A 16,087-nucleotide genomic window follows, 5' to 3' on the forward strand; every position below is an offset into this window, starting at 1 on the left:
AAGAACAGGGAGTGACATTCTATTCAAATGTGGACACTGGATATATATAATTAAGCTAGCACAGAATGGCTGTTAAAATCAGGGGTGGAAAGCAGAATTAGAATGGACATTTTATCCAACAGCATTGGCAGCAGACTTCTTTGTTTAGACAGTTATGTACACAAAATTGAAATAGAGCAGAAAGATGAACACAGAGAGAGCATTGTTCAGCAATAAAATACTTAATATTTCTCTGTTTTAGATTTAATTTTGCTGGACACAAAGTTAACTATGTATTAACACATAAAGAAGCAATTTTAGTTCTATTTCTTTATTCCTCTAACCAGCCTCCTTAATCTGCAAGTTCTACTCCCAGTGACCTGGAAAGGGTTATGTTTTATTACCATGTTGAACAAAGGGGTCACCTCCCAACATCCCAACTGCTGAATAATTTTATCCTCCTTCCCCTCAATTCCCACAAGGTCTGGAGGTAGAGAATGTAGTTTAACTGGTGTCATCTGCCTCATCTTCACATAGATTTACCATGGACTTTTGAACATTTAAATACTATTTTCCAATTCAATTTTTGGAAGCACTGAACCTGGGAAGGTCAGCCATATTCAAAGGTAGTTTGAAGTGTGAGAATGTAAGCCAAAGAAAAACAATCCTGACATTTTTTTTTAAATTGTAGTGGCATATTCAGAGTTCTATGTTTTCAAATGCCAGGATTAGAAGAAGGAAAACACAAATGAATAATAACAAAACTGCAGTCTATATACTGTAGATTTTATGAATTAAAATGCAGGTATCAAATTAATATTGCATCTGAAAAATCAGAACAAAATATCAAATGTTAGCAAATAAAGACTATACAAACAAGGCCATCTACGCATTCTTATATCAAAATGGGAACTGCAAAGGTGGAGATGCTAAATTCCTTCAGATGAGAAATGACCTATGCTATCAAAATAGAAAGAGCCATTGCTGTGAGATCACACAGTGGGGAGATATATATACACTGAACTGTTCCTATCTGTGTCAACAGAAGCACAGAAGACTGAAAATGTCAACACTAACAAATGCCTACTAGTTATGGAAATAATGCTGGACAAGAAGTACAACATTACTATACATCTGAATGAAGTATAAGTAATGTCATTGTCTTACGACTCTGAAAGGAACTGTTTAAGGAAAATGTGGCAAATAGGATTTTTACCCAAAGACCAAGGAGTGGTAAGTGAGACAGACCAAGTCTTAGACTTCCTGACTGGAAGTGGAAAGAACCAAAATTCAAAAAGGTAACAAAAGGATACTCTGAAAAAAACCCCAAAAGTATCAATTCATTAAGTACGAGGTGGTTATGAGCAACCCATTACAAGTGAACTAGCGGCTGTGTGGTTTACAAACAAGCTGACGTCAAATTGTTGGAGTGCTGTAATTTTAAGAAAAAGTATTATTTAGTGCTTCATTTGAGTTTTCTTGTCTCAAGCAGCCTATAAATTTACACAAAGTTCATTCTCAAGGATTTAAGACACTCATAAATATTAAGAAATGGATTTGGATGCACACAGAAGTATATCCATAGGGGTATTTTGAATAGTTTATTTTCAGTTATTACTATTGATGCACTACTTGCATTCACTTTCCAAACTGGGAAAAACAGCTTCATTAAATAAAGTAACAGTGACCTAAAGAAATGTGAGAATTACTGGGTTGCAGGAACACAAAAGGGGGACTTTAATTTCTGAAACAGCTGGGCATTCAGGTGGTGCAGTTTTCCCTTTGAAAGGCCTAATTTGGCCATTATCCAGCTCTCCCCCCTCCCCCCCCCAAAAAAAAAAAAGTGAAGCAATTCTGTTTTCCATTTCAAATAGATCTGAAGTCATTATGAACACAGACATCACCTTTTGATGTCAGAGTACAGATAGATCAAAACGAGTCTTATTAAAGGGGAAGAAACTTTGGCTTGTCTTACATGGTTACATGCAAAGGCTATCAGAAGACAGCTTTCAGTGATTGATTAATGCAGAGCAGGATCAAAACAGAAAAACAGAACTAGCATCCAGCTCATTTTAAGCAAGCACTGATGACCCCAAATATGCGTCTAAAATACATATACAAAACCAAACATGTTTTATGTGTTAACCAAACATATGTTATCTACACATAAATACATCTGTATATGTATAAATATATTGAGTATGTGTAAGTCAGAGTTGTACCTTCAAAAGCTGTTACAACCACTAACCTAATGAAGTTATGCAAGGTGAAACAGTAAAAGATATGTTAGTAAAAACAAATCAGGGTCAAACTGGCAGCGCATAGCTTTGCCACAATTAGCATAAATTACATTAAAGATAAATTTACCTCTGGGGTAAGAAGCACCTCAAGTAAACCTTGAGGTGGGCTAACAGGACTGACAAACTGAATATGTAGTAACTCAGGTGTGCTGAAACAAATCAATCAGTAAAGAAGAAAAATATTAACTAACTTCTCTTCAGCTTACTTATCTGCAATTTTCTTTAGGAAAGCACAGAAGATCAGCTACCCACAGCAAGCATTTCAAAGATGCTGTAAACTTCTTAGAAAAGTCATCATTAGCTCATGAGTCTGGGCAATTGCATACAGTAACTTTACAGCTGGAGGATGTGATCTTTTGTATTCACTGTAATGCAACATGGGACCCACACAAGCTTTTCCTTGTCATAGGTAGCACTGTGACACTGTGCTTTCTCCTGGACTCAGACTCATGGCATAACTGATATGCAGAAACTGACTTCTCTATCAACATTATTTTTACAAGCTGTTCACTTTCATCCACAAAAGCACTTTTTTAAGCAGAATACACCAAAACAGTGCAATAATTTGCAAGCCACAATAAACAATAAAATAATTTTAAAAGCAATTTCCTAGACAAATATTTATCAAGGTACAGACACAGTGAAACAAAATACACATAAGCATATAGCTCAAAGGTGCTGGAATGCACTACAGATATTGCAGCAATTCAGTAGAACTGAATTATAAACCAACTGTATTTTATTTATAGAGGAGGGAAGTGAACAGAACTGCCACAGGGGATCAGACCAGTGGTCTGCCTAGCTGTATGCATTACCACCTTCCTGAAGGGATGTAATATAGGCAAACTGGATCAACTATGCAACAAATTCGTCCCCAAAGCCTCAATAATAATGAGTTTGCTTGACGATCAGAAGAACAAGAGAACAGATTACTTCAGATCTTTGTTTATATTAAAAAAAATATTATTACATTAATATCTTTAGATAGCTAATCTTTCCAATGTTTTTACATAGGCAGCACATTAAAGGAAGGGTTTTTATAATCTAAGTGGCTTTTTGTTTTCTTCTACATTTGATCTTTTTGTTATTTTAGTGCTAATCAATCTTCAAGTAAAAACAAAAACGAGATATTACCTATAATTTTTCAAGACAATTACATTCACACACTTTAATTTTTTCTAGGGTTCAACATCACCACATAGTTTTGATGTTGTCTCCCCTTCCTTCAAAATACAGGACTGAAGTTTAAAGTGTAGTCAAAATTACAGAAATCAGAAATGAATAATTAAAGTCTGAAAAACATACAGCACAAAAATAAAGAGACAAATTGAGAGGTCACAAATGCCTTTCAGAAAAACCTATCTTCTCTGTTTCAAATGTACTTCCCCTGGCATTGATGCTGGGACAGAATCCCACAGGATTGAGGGCGTGTGTGTGGTGGTGGTGTCAAATTCATTAGCTCAGAATTTATTTGGAAGAGAAATTCTCCAAGAACAGTATGTTAAATTACACAATTTTTCAATGGCTATCAGGTAAGACCTGAAACCAACAAGTACCAGGTATCGACAGGAGGGAGGGGAGCAAGCATCTTTCCATCCTAACTCTTAACAGCAAGCTTTGCTCATCTTCTTTATTCAGTCATTAATCTTGCACAGTATGGTCAACACCACTATATGCTCACTAGCTCTCAAATGGGGTAATCTGAGTCAGCAGTCTATGAAAAAAAGAAGTACTCATTACCATTATTACACTGGCAATATATACTTGGAGGAGAAAGAGAATGATCCATTAATAAGTCTTGCCAGCTGTCCTAGAGAAAAGGTTCCAGAGGCAAAGATGGCCATACTTTGTGCTTCTAAGAATATTTTAAGTAATTCAGCAGAACTAAATCAGCTGAAAAAAGAAAAGAAAAAAACAAAAAAGCCCCAACAAACTAAAAACACAGCAAGGAAAACAAACAAACAAATAAAAAAAAAAAATCCCAAACCAAAAACCAAACAAACCCCACAACAGAATTAAAAAAAATTAAAAAAAAAAACCCAAACCAAATACAAGCCAAAACCAAATGACTGTTACAACCAATGCATGCAGGTGGTACAAAGCTTAAAACAAAACCAACCAAGCAAATAGAGTATCTTTCAAGGTCATAATCTTCCTTCAACCTGAGGTCTTGCTCCTTTCCAAGGATTATGCACTTCTAATATATATCTAAAGGTGGCAGCACCTGTTAATTTTTACAGGTCCAGAATTAAAATTCTAAGAGCTGCAAATGCTGTATTTGAGGGTTCTATCCAGAAAGATTTGTCTTCAGTATCAGCCTAATGTTATGTCAAGAATTTTTTTTTTACATAGCTGACATAAAAGCAATAGCAATACAAACCTGGCCAATGAATAACAATTAACACAAAAATACTGCAAATTAGACCAGTTCCAGTATCAGAAACTGCATGGTAGAAAGATACAAAAGCAGAAAATATTTCTGTCAAAAAACCCCTCTATCCTCAAATGCCTGCCTTTCCTTTCCAAAATAACATCCAGAATGAAGGTAAGCTATGGAGAGGTCTCTTCTAAACAGACAAACTTGAAGTAATTAGTATAAGATACTAATGGGAGGAATCTTGTTAGTCTTCCTAGATTTGAGTTAGTTATTTGTTCCCAGAATTAGCATCCACACCTTTAATCATAGAATGGTTAGGGTTGGAAAGGACCTTAAGATCATCTGTCATCAATCAAGTTACAGAAGACATTCTAGCCTGCATTACCCTGCTATATCCTTACATGATACTCAAATGAAAACAAAGCAAAAACTGGTTCTGAAGAACAACATTACAGAGCTCTGGCCTGTAATGGGAAATGGGTGTGTGGGGAGGAGGTAGAAGGAGGAAAGCAATGAAGAGGTTCTGTAGCTCCACAGGGACACCCAATGTTTACTTATGGCTAAGCTCCTAAGCTCTTCCTGCAGAAACAGGAGCAGCATGAATTTCACTTTCTTCCCTTCTACCCTTTAGAAAGGAATAAAGCTCAATAAGATAAGCTTGTAAACAAGCCCTTCAAGTTCTTTCATCTTCATTCCACTGGGAGGAAGTGCTCTTTGGTGTAATTTTTTTTTTGTTTTTGAAAATATGCATTAGCTACAAGACACACATTATGTATATGATGCACTTATCTGTATCATTACATACATAAGCATGTGGGTGCATGCACATATATATTCTAATACTTAAAAAGTATTTGTTGGGTATTACAAGTTAAACTGACTAACCACCCCAAAAGAATATTTCTGTTCAAACCTCCCAGAAAGTTCATAAGAATATCACTTAAAATGTAAATGCTACCTTGTAGGAGGGGATGAAGTGACATGCTTCATCTGAAATCTGACTGTCCTAAGGTTTAAGAATGATTTGAATATACTGCTTTGGCTAATTAGCAATATACACCTACAAAACAAGGAAAACCCCACCAAGTTGCAAATTCTGAACTGAATTTAATTAATTTGAAGCTATATAATCAGGTTCTTTGGGCTGCTTGACTACAGCTGGACCTTACTTCTTCCAGTCAGGATGAACTTGAGATTGACAATGTATCTCACTGTACTTTCCATAAGAACTCTGACACTGCAGGTCTCTGACTAAATGGGTTTTGATACACATGGACCCATCCCTGGCCTTCAAACGACTACTAGCAGAACTGCAGGTACCTCCCCGGTATCTGAGCCTGCCAACTAGCAACTCACAGAACAGCTTCTGAAGTCAACGAATGGTGTTCCTTTTGGTCAATTAATTACTTCATTTGCCTCAAATGGAGTAAAAACATAAACCTGTGACTGAACTAACTTCACAGCATTACATATTACCAAGGAGACCTGCTTTAATTGGGAACTACAAGAAATATGGAGAGGAACTTCCTACAAGGGTATGTGGTTATATGACATGGGGGAATGGCTTTAAACTGAAAGAGGGTAGATTAGATATTAGAGGGTAGATTAGATATTTGGAAGAAATTCTTTACTATGAGAGTGGTGAGGCACTGGCACAGGTTGCCAGAGCCGCTGTGGCTGCCCCATCCCTGGCAGTGCTCAAGGCCAGGTTGGATGGCACTTTTGAGTAACCTGGTGTCGTGGTTTAAGCCCAAGCTGTAAAACTGACTGCCACTACTGAACCCAGGACACCTGGTCTAGTGGAAGGAGTCGTTGCCCATGGCAGGGAAATTGGAACAGTGTGGTCTTTCAGGTCTCTTCCAACCCAAAACATTCTATTTCAAAGCTGCTATGACATTTATTTTTAATCAATAACTGGAAGCAATATGGCTCCAATAGATACATTTAAATATAAAGTAATGCAAAAGCTTCTGAAGATGACCGGAAAAAGGGAACTATAACCCCCATTTTTAAGAAGGGGAAAATGGATGACCCGGGGAACTACAGACCAGTCAGTCTCACCTCTGTGCCTGGCAAAATCTTGGAGCAGATTCTCCTGGAAGGCATGCTAAGGCATATGAAAAACAACAAGGTGCTTGGTGACAGCCAGCATGGCTTCACTAAGGGGAAATCCTGCCTGACCAATTTGGTGACCTTCTGCGATGGGGCTATGAAACTGATGGACAGGGGCAGAGCAGTTGACATCATCTCTCTGGACTTGTGCAAAGTCTTCGACACTGTCCCACATGACATCCTTGTCTCTAAATTGGAGAGACATCAATTTGATAGGTGGACCACTCGGTGGATAAAGAACTGGCTGGATGGCCGCACGCAAAAAGTTGTGGTCAATGGCTCAATGTCTGGCTGGAGATCAGTAATGAGTGGTGTCCCTCAGGAATCGGTGTTGGGACCGGTCTTGTTCAACATCTTTGGCGGTGACATGGACAGTGGGATTGAGTGTGCCCTCAGCAAGTTTGCCAATGACACCAAGCTGTGTGGTTCGGTTGATACGCTGGAGGGAAGGGATGCCATCCAGAGGGACCTTGACACGCTTGTAAGGTGGGCTGGCGCCAACCTTATGAAGTTTAACCATGCCAAGTGCAAGGTCCTATACCTGGGTTGGAGCAATTCCAGGCACAGCTCCAGGTTGGGCAGAGAAGAGATTCAGAGCAGCCCTGCGGAGAAAGACTTGGGGGTGTTGGTCGATGAGAAAATGAACATGAGCCGGCAGTGTGTGCTCGCAGCCCAGAAACCCAACTGAATCCTGGGCTGCATCAAAAGGAGCGTGACCAGCAGATTGAAGGAGGTGATCCTGCCCCTCTACTCTGCTCTCGTGAGACCTCACTTGGAGTATTGTGTGCAGTTCTGGTGTCCTCAACATAAAAAGGACATGGAACTGTTGGAACAAGTCCAGAGGAGGGCCACGAGGATGATCAGGGGACTGGAGCACCTCCCGTATGAAGACAGGCTGAGAAAGTTGGGGCTGTTCAGCCTGGAGAAGAGAAGGCTGCGTGGAGACCTCATAGCAGCCTTCCAGTATCTGAAGGGGGCCTACAAGGATGCTGGGAAGGGACTATTCATCAGGGACTGTAGTGACAGGACAAGGGGTAACACGTTAAAACTTAAACAGGGGAAGTTTGGATTGGATATAAGGAAGAAATTCTTTACTGTGAGGGTGGTGAGGCAGTGGAATGGGTGGCTCAGGGAGGTTGTGAATGCTCCATCCTTGGCGGTGTTCAAGGCCAGGCTGGATGAGCCCTTGGGTGGCATGGTTTAGTGTGAGGTGTCCCTGCCCATGGCAGGGGGATTGGAACTGGATGATCTTAAAGTCCTTTCCAACCCTAACTATTCTATGATCCTATGATGATGAAAAGATTAGTGAAATGTATCCCCATGCATATTAGAACATTACGAAAATTGCTAAACAAAAGAAAAAATCTTTTTTTCCACAATTAAAAAAAAATGGTGTGAAAAGCTAATTTAAACTATTTTTTTGGTCATAATTAATTACCTGTATTTTCAACAAATACCAGCATGGGTGTGAGAACAATGCTTCCGGAACTGAGTAAGAATTTATCTGTATGCATGAACATACAAGAAAAGCTTGCAATTATAGTATAAATACAAAACTTTCATAGAAAACTTAGCGTTGCATTAATAATGCCAATCTGAATATTGAAAGGAACAGCAGATGTTAAAATTATTAAGATGCAATACTCTGTTTAAAGACAATGTCCAATAAAAAGGACTGCAGTGCCTTTTATAATTATTGATAGCAGTTATTTACTAATTAGGACTTTTTTTTTCTGTAGACTTTACATTGCTTGAAGCTGACACACAAAGTCAATGGAATTTAGGGTTACCTATTACTTGGTTTCTACCAAGTTTAAACTTATGCACAAGGCACCTGTAACCAAGTGCGTGGAAAAAGCTGGCAGTATGAAGAACAGCAGAAGCACTGTATCTATGAAACTTATTAGTTCCTGGCCTAATGCCACATCTGTAGTCTTTACAGAGTGTGTGTACACACATGGACTGCGTCTGTGCACTATCAGAATGACAGCCAAGGAATACGGAAACAGTCACCATGTGGTATCAGGCAGTGACTGAATAAGCCCAGCTACAAAGCTGTAAAAGAAAGAACATGGGTAAGCTTTATGGGACATGGCTGGGTCTAGTGCATGTTAAAAATATTAACACAGAAGTCAAGCAGAAGTCTATGAACCTAAGTAGCATTCTTCCCCCTGTCCCCTCCACTAATGACACTTGTTTAGGACAAAATGTTGATATCTGGGTCAGTTGAATCAGGAACTGAACTTCAGACAGATCCATCTTACATGAGAGTAAAACTTTCAGAGGCTGAAATGTCAGGTGGTTTATGAATACTGACTTATTGGCAGGAATGATGGGAGTGAGCATCATGAGCAAACAGATGACAAACAAAGGCTTCCATATGAATGAGTGCTTCCATATGAAATGAAAAAAATCTCAGAGGATATCTTCTCCCATAACTGCACAAATTACTCCTCCCTCCTCCTCATCACACAAAAAATAGAACAAAGGAAACCCTAGTTAATGTGGAAGGGAAAAAATGAGAAGAGGAAGTTTACAATAAACTTTGTGCCTTTTTTCTTAGTTTGAGAATAGTAAAATAAAAGGACGATTGACAGAACAGCTCTGACTTACGACCACAAAGCTACTGGTAACCTCAGTGTCAGTAGTTAAAGTGTAAACTGGAGATGATTTTTCCCTTCCTCAAGTTTACCTTTAGTGTTTTAGAGCAAAGGGATGCAAGACAAAATAACAGCCAGAAAAAAGAACATATGAAGGCTGAAGCACAAAATAATAGTTCTGGTAACAGCATACAGGAATATATTCTAGATTTATAAGAGAGGAATTACTAGAAAAACCTGAGTAAGGCTCTCCATATTTACAACTGAAGCAGAGTGGGGTGGGAGGAGAAACAACAACTAAACAAGGCCCCAAGTCAGCTTACACTTTTCTCTACAGTTTGGAGACTCAATGAGAAAGAGAAAAACAATTTCTTATTTCAGCTGTGAAGAACACAGATAGTATAAGAATTTAAAAACAATAATATTCTGGTTTAGAGCAGACAAAAAGGAGACTTTTCAGAAATTTCAGTCTAAAGGAACGACTAAACCAGTTTATTTTCCTAAAGAATATTTTGTGAAATACGTGAAAATACTCCCCAAATAATAGTTTTTGTTGCTCAGTAAGTGGACGGTGAATACCAATTTCACATACTGACCACACTTTTTTTACCTAACCAGATGTTTTTTAGTCTAATCCCAGAAATCCACCTTAAGATATAACTTACGAAACAGAACTCTACACAAGCTGATTTCTGTCAAGATCAAAGTGACTCCCCAAAGACCACTGGAAGTTTAGAAATAACCACTTTTTCATAGACTTGTGAGGAAATGGCAATGCGGAGCAGGCTTTAGTAGGAAGTATTTCAAGCCACCCAGAAATGCTTCTGAATGAACAAAAGTAGGGAGACAAATCAAAACTGAGGTTGCTAAAAAGAGGGAGGAGAATGATTTCTCACAAGGTGAGTAGGGGATGTTGCCTCTAGAACTGAAGACTAGAGAAGCAACCACAGTGGAAGAGTCTGAAGCGGTGCTCAATGAAGAAACGCTGAAGCCTAGAACTTTACTTCTAAGTTAGCATATTCAGATCCACGATTTCAAGATGCAATTAGGCTCATTTCAAAACAGAATAACTCAGTGCAAATCATTTTGTGTCCAACTGCACCAAGTACTCCAGCTTCAACTGACTTACCTCCCATAATTTTAGATTGGCAGTTGATAAATTCTGGCTTCTTGTCTGTAAGGTATCGCTGACAAGTGTGATGTAGAACCTGAAAAAATGTGCACTTTTCTGAAGCTGTGCTTGCTACCCATTGGTCAAAAGCATTTTCAAATAGTAGATCAAATTCTGGGGAATCCTAGAAGAAATAAAAAAAATGAAAATAAACCCCACACACTACTATTATTTCAGTTTTATAAATGACTTGGGAAAAACAGATCTATTAATTTAAAAAAAGTATTATGTTGGAAAAGCAGAAAGGTCATGCAACTCAAGACTGTCATGGGATTATTTTTCCTTCGTATATTTCTGGATGCAAAAAGAACAGAGAGGTTTTTTTCTTGCAGGTATTTTTAATGAGGAATATTCACCTATGAAAAAATATCTGAAAACAAAAAACATTTAAAATTGGAATCTCGTTCTCATAAGAAATACGAGACTTTAACTATGTATCTACAAATACACATTTATTTGTCTTCTGTATTATGCAAGGATTGGTGCCTTAGCACAAAATCTACTTTCATGTTATATTTTAAGAAGATGTGCTTCTGCTCTTAAAGCCAAACCAAAGAAGGAAAACAAATAGCAATTTAGTTTTGTTAGTTATTGTGTTTAACGTATTATCATAAAGTGTTGCATAGGTCTCGGGGTGACATGAACAAAAGAGCAGTCCCAGAAGAAATCACAGCCCAGCTCTATACCATGCAGCAACTACCAAAATAAATGGATTTATGCAAGAGGTATTGCTATATATTTAGCAGTATTTGCTAAACACCATTTTGTAATCTAATCTAGTAAATGCTTTTTTTGAATTGATGACACTAGGAATTCACAGCAAGACAAGTTTGAAAGGAACATGTCTAAGTTTAAGAACTTGATAGGACTTTCAAACTGAGAGTATCTCAAGTATCTCTTATTTACATAGCTGCACAGCAGATGCTGGGAAAGGGCCTAAACCTCAGATCCATTATCTATTTTTAATTGCTCTCATTTTCATTGTCCCCTTACCCAGAGAAAATATAATTCCACCCACTGCATTTCAGAGCAGTGGCCAAAGGGCTTCTTTTTTGTACAGAAGATTATACCGTGTGGTAACAGAATTTAGTGCACCAGTTAGGATGCTTAGGTGGCTGATCAGAGCATAGCTTTGAACAAACCAAGGGGGGTAGTCACAAACACTTTCCTGTACAATGAACACAGTTAAGTCATTTTGTGATCGCTTAATATAGGCCACATTCGTAAATTCTAATTTTGCTGATTTACTACTGAAGATTTGTATTTATGAGCTTATTAAATGTTAGTACGACTTTGTCTTGAGAGGTCAAGGTGGACTCTATATTCCACACTGAAAGAATAATCCCAGAACTAGCCAGGGAAGGGCAAGAGGGGAGGGAATGTTGTTTGTTTTATTTTTGGTGTTTTGTTTGTTTGGTTTGGTCTAAATTGACTTTCACATGTCACTGGCAACTAAACCACACCACCACCCTTTGTATAAAAAGCTAAGAAATGCAGAAAGACCTGAGGACAGGACTACACTAGAAAAAAATGAGAGGCTCACAGTATTTCACAAACTTGAACTTCAGTAACCTCTCATGTCCTTGCTTTTACTTAATGCTCTATCTTACAACACAGCTGGATGCCAAAAGGAACCCCAAGAGGCTTATAGCTGAAGACAAGGCAAACAAGGCTCTTATTTTTCTCCTTGCAAAGAAGAGAGAGTAGAAAGGAAAGTAGGGAAAGGCAAGAAGAAAGAAAACCCATATGAATATAAGCTTTGGCCTCCTCCCACCTTTCCCATTAAAAATCTATTTCACATATTGCATTGATTTATTTCTTTTTTTGAGAATTTGGACTTAAACCTGCATCCTAACTTTCCAGATGCCTTTTGAATAGTGACAGAATGCTTGACTCACAAATCAGTTATACAAGAGCTTAATTTTCTTTTTCTAGAACTGTTCAAACTCACCCGATTAGGGTCTATACCATTGACCTGGCGAAGCTGCTCGAGCATCCACTGTGTTCTCCTGACAAAAGATGTAGAGCCTTCAAATTGCTTCACCTTTGTAATAGATGCTTGAGCTGGTTTCTTGTTTGTCACTAAACATATAAAAGAAAAAGCATGTAACTGAAATAGGCTTAATGTTTCAGGAACATGACGCTTAGTTCACTTTAACAGTAGTTGGTTTGCTGGTGTATTTTCTATAATGTCCCACAAAGCAAACACATCACTGATTCTGAAAGGGCACAGTAGAACACATGCCCTTTTCTGGATAACGTACTGAAAACCACGTTCCAGAATGATGGTACGATACCCAACAAGTATTATACTATTGAAAATCAGATATATTTTAGGAATTATCAGCTTAAGTTGACAATACCCTGGAAAAAAGAGAACTAAAACAAAGGTCTTGCATCTGCTTTTTTACAATCATCTTACTGTTCTTTTTTCCCCACATTGTTTAGCTGAGGTTTCTCACACTCAGCCTCAATTAATTTCTTCTTGGAATTCAAGAAAGGAGAACACACACATACAAAAAAAGGTGTGTGTGTAGAAGACATCTCCACTCTTCACTGATATGGCCCTCCAAAAAAAATATTATTGGAAAAGTCACTTCTCTCTGCTATTAAATACTAGCAGTTAAAGAAGGCTTTTAAAATAACCAAGATTTGAATAAGATTGCTTAGTTTTGTGCACCCTTTTACCCAAATAATCAGGAAAGCTAAGAGGTTGCCCACTCAGAAGATGCATGCTGCATGCACTTCTGCACTCAGGGGTACAGTTATACAGTAAGTAAATATTGGCATGATATCTCAGCATTCCATAATGTTAAAAAGTTAATAATGTGTCTCACTGTTCTCTTTCAGTATTCAAATAATGAAAATTAACCAATGCACAGATCACTGTCTGGATATTAAATGTACTTTGGAATAGATTAGGACAAATGCACATTAATATAAAAAGCTCATTTCAGTATCTCAGACTTATACATTTTCAGTTCAGTGTGTGCGTCTGTATATGTGAAAGTCCAATCACCTTTAAGAGAGCTTAATTTGATAAGCAAAAAATTAATTTCCAAGGAAATTTTAGTAGGTAAAAAAAAAATAAAAAAAATAAATCTGATATTAACATTCCACATGGTAGACAATTGTTTTTAACAAGTTACACTGAAGAAGAAAGCATGAAGTAGAACGTAGCTGAACTCAATATATTGAACAGACTATTAATAAGAATGTAATAAAAAGATTGCCAGAAGTCTCTTCATAAGCAGTGGAAGCACTAAGAATCAAATCAGTGCAGAATGCAATTCAGAATCACACGTTAAACAGTACAGAACAGAGAAAATAGCACAGCATCAGAAAGGCAGCAGCAAAATTAAATCAGAATAACTACTGAAACTCAAAGACTAGATATTACTAAGAAGTGATATTACTATTAAAGATTCTTCGATTGCCCCATGACCTATGTACCCAAGCCTAACAATAACATCAAAGTAGAGGTGACAGGCATCCTATCCATGCTTACACAGTATATACACAGGTTCTGCTTTTGTTGAAAATTTATATACCACTGTGTAGGAAACAAATTTAAAGTTACACAAGCAGACCACAAACTTATGTCCTTACATTCCCTAAATACAGCCTAACATTTGTCATGTCTTTTTTGTTAACTTCAATGATCACTCTGGCAGATTCTAAAGCATTCCACTAGACCAAGTTCCACATATTATCTACAAACGATTATTAATAGAACGCTATATAACAATGGCTCAAGTTTTGTGGTCTGTGGATTATTCCCTTTCCAAGAGAAACAGGCAATAATCTACTGCTGAATGAGGCATGCATTAAAAAGAAAATATGCACAATACTATACAGAAGCCACATAGAAAATTATCACTAGTAGCAAAACAAAGCATTCAAACCTAGGAAGCATTAGACAGACAAATTATTTATCAAGTGCTGTACCTCCTCTTACCCCCTCAGTCTCACGGAAAATCAGTTATAAGATTAAAGTTTAATACAGCAAACTTCTCACTGCTCTGAAGGCTTCTACAAGACATACATTCTAGTGCTCTTGAAAACAGTGGTCATTGCATATTTCAAGATATGATAGTTAAAACACCAAATATCTAATCTCAACATTGGCATCTCCAGACTCCTCCACATAGCACTTTAAATAATTAATGATCAGCAGCTTTGTTTTCAGCTGGAGCCATCAGTGCTTTGTACTTCAGCAAAAGAAGATCACATTAAGTGCCTGAACCTCAGCAACTCTATTGGTGACCAACTATAAAAACATCTTGATTAGATGACTGTTTCTCTATCATCCACCACACAGCAACTCTGGCAGAGTCCAAGAGGGCTAGTCTACACTGGAAAAGCTTATAAGGATCTTGGGTATCTCAGCTGTTTTAGGTAGAAATTCAGTCTCAAGTTAGCTAATGTGATCCTCCTTGAAAAACAGCAGTTTTCCCTTTAGGTCTCCCACTTATAATTACTGTGCACAGCCAAACAGATCTAGTTGCATTTCATCTCTTGTGTCTTGGTATTTCAGGAAAAAGCTAGCATTTCTCAAACATTCAAAAAAAATCAAACAAAAAACCAGCTACCCAAAACCCCACAATACAGACTTTAAAAACTTCATTTACTCCATGACAGCTTGACAGTAATACGGCAGTCATTACAACTCTGTGACACCCTTTGGCAGCTGAGAAAAACCATCCTCACTAGCTGCTCATTATGTTGCTTTGCAAACTAGAACACTTCCACACAAAATAATGAGTGGGTGCTACCCTGCAAACATGTAAGAAGTATATTCTTAAATCTGAAAAAAAAATTGGAAGCAGTTACATGCTCCTAGCCACACATCCTCTGACAAGTCATTCTGATGAGTTAGCTAAAATCTTCCACATGCATTATTGACCTTAAGAAAATAAAAGACAATATTCAAGTTATGCTTCAATTTTAGGTGGGATTGTTTTGTTTCCTTTGCCTATTTTTGTTTGTTTGTTTATAATAGAACTTAACATTATGCCTTCAAAATATGAAGCTGTAGTAGTGTGGACAAAGTATATTTCTTTGGAACCCATCAATAGATGGTAGGTCCATATGGTACTTCTGTGTGTCATCAGATGCAAATAAGTAAGCTTTTTTATTTTCTATTTATATTTTATTTTTTAAAGAATACAGTTATTGGTAGAGGAAGAAAGAATGTGAGAAAACAGTTACAGCAATTTATGATGGAAGACACTGTGAGATTTGGTTTTGGTTTTGATTTTTAACACTATATTAACATACATAACATTTCTGCTGGGACTGAAGAAATCATTAACCATTTTGTATTGTAAATAGAAAGTTACAGTATTAAGCTTCAAAGAGGTTGTTAAGACTTGAGAGGCATGTATTTAAGTTAGATGTTTCAAAAGCAGATCAGAGAATATGAGGCAGAATAGTCAGTTCAGAATCAGCTTTAGAGAATGCTGTGACAGTCAGAAAAGTCACTGTTACCATGTGGAACACACTAAAACAAATGTATCTGAATTCCAGACCTCAGCTAGAATCCAGT

The 16,087-nt window shown here is 37.5% G+C and overlaps 1 protein-coding gene across 3 annotated transcripts in view; it reads right to left on the reverse strand.

Annotated features, from left to right (window-relative positions):
- STXBP6 (syntaxin binding protein 6) overlaps positions 1-16,087 on the reverse strand; it is a gene marked incomplete at both ends in the record, with an annotated part of 79,537 nt that overhangs the window by 17,777 nt on the left and 45,673 nt on the right. For 2 of the 3 annotated variants that reach the window (XM_080619971.1, XM_080619970.1), the window contains 2 exons: positions 10,498-10,663; positions 12,491-12,621. The exons of the other annotated variant lie outside the window; for it this stretch is intronic. In XM_080619971.1, the coding sequence (XP_080476097.1) occupies positions 10,498-10,663; positions 12,491-12,621 (297 nt within the window). The remainder of the gene's footprint in view (positions 1-10,497; positions 10,664-12,490; positions 12,622-16,087) is intronic. 3 annotated transcript variants of the gene reach the window in all.

Source organism: Psittacula echo, assembly GCF_963264785.1.
Source record: "Psittacula echo genome assembly, chromosome: 5".
NCBI classification, from domain to species: Eukaryota; Metazoa; Chordata; class Aves; order Psittaciformes; family Psittacidae; genus Psittacula; species Psittacula echo.